Source organism: Nerophis ophidion, linkage group LG13 (genome assembly GCF_033978795.1).
Source record: "Nerophis ophidion isolate RoL-2023_Sa linkage group LG13, RoL_Noph_v1.0, whole genome shotgun sequence".
In the NCBI taxonomy this organism is placed as follows: Eukaryota; Metazoa; Chordata; class Actinopteri; order Syngnathiformes; family Syngnathidae; genus Nerophis; species Nerophis ophidion.
The window spans coordinates 22,108,744-22,114,743 of NC_084623.1; the positions used below are offsets into that span (position 1 = coordinate 22,108,744).

At 40.3% G+C, this 6,000-nt stretch overlaps 1 protein-coding gene across 2 annotated transcripts in view; it reads right to left on the reverse strand.

Moving 5' to 3' along the window:
- Nucleotides 1-5,599, reverse strand: part of crfb1 (cytokine receptor family member b1) — a 33,926-nt gene extending 28,327 nt beyond the window's left edge. Inside the window, exons 1-2 of one of the 2 annotated variants that reach the window (XM_061918610.1) lie at nucleotides 5,313-5,599; nucleotides 5,022-5,225 (exon numbers count right to left, since the gene is read on the reverse strand). In XM_061918610.1, the coding sequence (XP_061774594.1) occupies nucleotides 5,022-5,070 (49 nt within the window). In that variant the 5' untranslated portion in view covers nucleotides 5,071-5,225; nucleotides 5,313-5,599. The remainder of the gene's footprint in view (nucleotides 1-5,021; nucleotides 5,226-5,312) is intronic. The other variant, XM_061918609.1, reaches the window with a different exon arrangement.
- Nucleotides 5,600-6,000: the final 401 nt, after the last annotated feature.

Below are 6,000 nucleotides of genomic sequence, written 5' to 3' on the forward strand. Positions count from 1 at the left end.
TGAACATCCTAATGCCAGCAGAGTTTGCACAGTAAGTGATGTTTTATTATGTTTTTTGTCTCTCATGATGTCTGCAGTCAGTAATAATCATAAAAATCAATAACAAATCATTTTGACCGTACATGCTACTTTACCCTTACTGTGGATGGTTACCTGATAGGTGGCAAAGGTTGTAATACAATCAATGATCAGGTCAAAGATCAGGTCAAAGATCAGGTCATTGCATACGTCAGTGCAACAATGAGTTAATTGACTTGGACTGGTGTGCTTGCTGGTAGGTTTCACTCCAAAATACACCCTGACTGAACTTTAAATACAATTTTAGCAAGATATGAATAAAAAAATGACATGCATTCAAGAGGGGGGGGGGGGGGGGTTGCCCACATCTGAGGTCCTCTCCAAGGTTTCTCATAGTCAGCATTGTCACTGGCGTCCCACTGGATGTGAATTCTCCCTGCCCACTGGGTGTGAGTTTTCCTTGCCCTTTTGTGGGTTCTTCCGAGGATGTCGTAGTCATAATGGTTTGAACAGTCCTTTGAGACATTTGTGATTTAGGGCTATATAAATAAACATTGATTGATTGATTGATTGAATGTAGTCTGTCTATCTGTGTTGGCCCTGCGATGAGGTGGCGACTTGTCCAGGGTGTACCCCGCCTTCCGCCCGATTGTAGTTGAGATAGGCGCCAGCGCCCCCCGCAACCCCAAAAGGGAATAAGCGGTAGAAAATGGATGGATGGAATGATTGATTGAAGGTGCATTTGTTTTAGTGGGCTCTTTGTTTAAGTTTTAAGTTGTGATGAATCTGATTTTTTTTTTTAAATAACCATATGACAGCACGAATGTAAATGTAATTGCCCCATTATATCATTACACAATTGCCTTTGTTTTTTATTAGATTTTTTCATGAATAAATTAATGGATAACTCGCTTTGAAATCATAACTCAAGGTGACAAGCAGGTGTAGATTATAAAACAGTATATAGACTATTTGTTACATGAGCAGATAATATAAAAGCTTAAAATATATGCAGCGCTATGCTTCACATATATATTGTCAAAATGGAAAGAACAAATACATTTAGTATGAAAGATTAGGTACTTTATTGATGCACATTCTTTTAAGCTTTCACAGGCAACATAAAATGATGTGGCAGGCCAGATCTGGCCAGCTGTGCCTGGAGTTTGACCATGTGACCAAGACCGTCTTAATGCAATGGCTTACCTGGCTGAAACCCAAGGGCCCCACCCAATCAGGGGCCCCCAATTTTGATGGCAGAATGCAATGATTTGTGTTCATAGCTGTCAATCACAAACTGCTAAGTTTCGCTCTATCTCTCTATGGGCTGAGTTGTATTTTCCAACTGCTCCAACAAACGCTATCTCAATTATTCCGCATGTCTTGCATGTATGGAACATTTGACGATGAAGACCCTTTGAAGTAATTCTGCCAACTTCCGTTAGTTGCAGCATTTTTTTCACGCACTTAATGTGGTGGGTTTGTGTGTTTTGGTATTTACAGCACTGCTCTTTTGACGATGCAGCATTTCAAATTTGCGGCACTTCCCCTTTTTAAAGGCTACAATTGTGACTCCGATTAGCCAAATCGGCAAATGTTTTTTTATCATCTTTAGAATCCTAAAAAAAAGACGTGTGTTCTTGTCTCTCATAAGTATTGTGAATGATAAGCAAAACTCCAAAAAGAGTGCAGTTCCCCTTTAAGTGTTGTAATGCTTAGAATTGCTTTATATTATTTTCCCTGAAGGCTATATTACTTTTCTTTTGTTGAGAATATTTCTTGGGTAGCAGGTTATAGTTTGCTTTGTGCATAATTTTAGCTGTTTGCTAACACGCCAAATCATTCAATTTAAATATTTTGGATTTGATAAATAAAGGCTTTACATGTTCTCCATAGTCAACATTATGTATTATTCTAACTGACCTTTTGTGTAACATGATATAGTGAATGAAGTGTACTTTTATAGTTATTTCCCCATTTTTCTACACAATAACTTAGGTATGGCAACACTTTCGAGCAGTAAAGAATGTGTCTTGATTTTTGGTCTCAAACATACATCTTTTAAGTATTTCTTGCTATTTTATGTTGTATAATTTTATATGAGCTTTCCAGTCAATTTTATTGTTTATTACACCCAAAACATTTAATTTATTTTACCCTTTCCATTGTCTACTCTGTCCATTTGTATTTGTGTTTGACTACCTCTTTTTGGTTAAAAAATAAAATTATTGATTTTTACTGAGATTTAAACATAGTCTGTTTTTTGTCAAACCGTCTCTTAAATTTATTAATTTCTTCTGTTATTATTTGTATTAGTTTATGTGTGATCTCTACTGAACAAAACACTGTCATTTTGTTTGCAAATAATGTTGTCTGTCTATCTGTGTTGGCCCTGTGATGAGGTGCCGGCTTGTCCAGGGTGTACCCCGTCTTCCGCCCGAATGCAGCTGAGATAGGCTCCAGCACCCCCCGCAACCCCGAACAGGACAAGCGGTAGAAAATGGATGGATGGAATAAGGTAGGTATAATGTTCACTTTCCAAAATGCAGGTTGAACATGTCAACTGTCTTAATGGATAATCCAGGCCCAATTTGTTTTTTTATTTAGCTGCCTTAATAATTGGACAATCATAATAGTTCAAATTCTGTCACGGCCCGGGTGCATGCAAATGCGCATTCATCAATAAGCACCGCGGAGCACACCTCAGGACACGCCCATGGAAGCTCCCCTCCTGCACGCATTACTCCGCCGGCACCCGGGGGCTGCAATCTATCAGCAATCAGCACACCTGAGCCTGATGATCAGACTTGCCTTTATAAATCTGCTCAACCTGCTATTCCGCGCCAGAATGTAATCTATTCGCGTACAACCTCCGTTCCCGCGTTGACGAGCTGTGTGTCTCGTCTTTCCTTGTTTCTCTGCTTCCTGGATCTCGACCTCCCACTTGGACATGGACCTCCTACGCCCCGCTATAGCACCCGACTTCCTGCTTGATTCACGGATTAGTGAGTTTGCCCTGCCCCTTTTGGACTTGGCTCTTGCTCAACATTTACGGTAACACTCAACAGCAAATTCATACACATAGTCACACACACACACACACACACACACACACTTTTGCCTTGTTTAGGATTATTATTGTTTGTTATTTTATTCATATATACAGTGGGCCAAAAAAGTATTTAGTCAGCCACCGATTGTGCAAGTTCTCCCACTTAAAATGATGACAGAGGTCTGTAATTTTCATCATAGGTACACTTCAACTTTGAGAGACAGAATGTGAAAAAAAAATCCAGGAATTCATAATGTAGGAATGTTAAAAAATGTATTTGTAAATTATGGTGGAAAATACGTATTTGGTCAATAACAAAAATTCATCTCAATACTTTGTAATATAACCTTTGTTGGCAATAACAGAGGTCAAACGATTACTGTAGGTCTTTATCAGGTTTGCACACACAATAGCTGGTATTTTGGCCCATTCCTCTATGCAGATCTTCTCGAGAGCAGTGATGTTTTGGGGCTGTCGCCGAACAACACAGACTTTCAACTCCCTCCACAGATTTTCTATGGGGTTGAGGTCTGGAGACTGGCTAGGCCACTCCAGGACTTTCAAATGCTTCTTACGGAGCCACTCCTTCATTGCCTGGGCGGTGTGTTTGGGATTTTTGTCATGCTGAAAGACCCAGCCACGTTTCATCTTCAAAGCTCTCACTGATGGAAGGAGGTTTTGGCTCAAAACCTCACGATACATGGCCTCATTCATTTTTTCCTTAACATGGATCAGTCGTCCTGTCCCCTTAGCAGAAAAACAGCCCCAAAGCATGATGTTTCCACCCCAATGCTTCACAGTAGGTATGGTGTTCTTGGGATGCAACTCAGTATTCTTCTTCCTCCAAACACGACGAGTTGAGTTTATACCAAAAAGTTATATTTTGGTTTCATCTGACCACATGACATTCTCCCAATCCTCTGCTGTATAATCCATGTTCTCTCTGGCAAACTTCAGACGGGCCTGCACATGCACTGGCTTAAGCAGGGGGACACGTCTGGCACTGCAGGATTTGATTCTCTGTCGGCGTAGTGTGTTACTGATGGTAACCTTTGTTACTTTGGTCCCAGCTCTCTGCAGGTCATTCACCAGGCCCCCCTGTGTAGTTCTAGGATTTTTGCTCACCGTTCTCATGATCATTTTGACCCCACGGGATGATATCTTGCGTGGAGCCCCAGATCGAGGGAGATTATCAGTGGTGTTATATGTCTTCCATTTTCTGATAATTGCTCCCACAGTTGATTTTTTCCCACCAAGCTGCTTGCCTATTGTAGATTCACTCTTCCCAGTCTGGTGCAGGTCTACAATTCTTTTCCTCGTGTCCTTCAACAGCTCTTTGGTCCGGGCCATAGTGGAGTTTGGAGTCTGACTGTTTGCAGCTATGGACAGTTGTCTTTTATACAGATAACAAGTTCAAACAGGTTCCATTAATACAGGTAACGAGTGGAGGACAGAAGAGCTTCTTAAAGAAGAAGTTACAGGTCTGTGAGAGCCAGAGATCTTCCTTGTTTAAAGTGACCAAATACTTATTTTCCACCCTAATTTACAAATAAATTATTAAAAATTCCTACAATGTGAATTCCTGGATTTTTTTTTTCACATTCTGTTTCTCACAGTTGAAGTGTACCTATGATGAAAATTAAGTGGGAAAACTTGCACAATCGGTGGCTGACTAAATACTTTTTCGCTCCACTGTGTGTGTGTGTGTGTGTGTGTGTGTGTGTGTGTGTGTGTGTGTGTGTGTGTGTGTGTATGTATATATATATATATATATATATATATATATATATAATAAATCATTGAGTTAAATACTACGCCCCGTTGTACATAACAAATATGAGTGTAAAGCTTTTTGCATAGGTCTTTGCAAAGGTGATTTTTTTCCCAAATATATTTAGCTTTGGACATTTTTTGTCACGTACTCAAAATAAGAATACATTGAGATGCTCACCGCAGTCAAGGAGGAACATCAGATGAATAGAATGAGACAGCCAGTTCATCCTGTTATATCCTTACGATACCAATGAGGGCCCTGTGATGAGTGGCGACTTGTCCAGGGTGTACGCCGACTTCCACCCGATTGTAGCTGATATAGGCACCCCAAAGGGAATAAGCGGTAGGAAGTGGATGGATGGTACCAATGAGCCTCGTTTACCTGTCCGTAAACAAGACACACATGATACATCTGAATTCGACACAACAAGCTGCTAATAATGTATGTCATGTTATCATCAATTCTTACCATTCCACGCTTGCCTAAAGACGACCAGGTATTTGAAGTCACAATTTGAACTTTCGTTTTGACTAGGCGACAAATACTTCACAATAATGATGGTAACCTAACGCTAGTTAGTGAACATATTTAAATTCATAATCACAAGAGTCCAGCGTCTTAGCAAAAAAAGAGGAAATTTCCGAGGTAAAAGTAGCAATATTGCGGTAACATTTTACTTATTTCTTCCTACGGAACGTTCTTGGTGAGACCCAAACCTACCACTTCCTGACACATTTTCAACGTAAAAGCCCACAGCATGTGAGTGAGAGGGCGTCAACTGACAATGAGAAAGAATGAGGAGGCTCCAGCACCCCCCCGCGGCCCCGAGAGGGACACAGTAAAAAATCGATGGATGGATGGTGGCAACAACAATAATGTAGGTGCTATATAATTGCAGCGATGGGTTGAAGGTGTATTGTACAACTGCAAATCACTGTTCTAAATGATTTTTACCATTGGTCTACATTTTACTGAAACAAACCGGATAATTATTGGATTGTATACACAAACAAGAGGATGTAGTTTTGTAATATTAATAACTGTTACATTGAACAGCATTCGCAACAAACATAAACGTTGAAAGCTTATTTTGAAGGTATGGCACAGCGGTTTCCGGTAGTGTGGTGAGCGATCACTTTCCAAACGTCACTCGGTA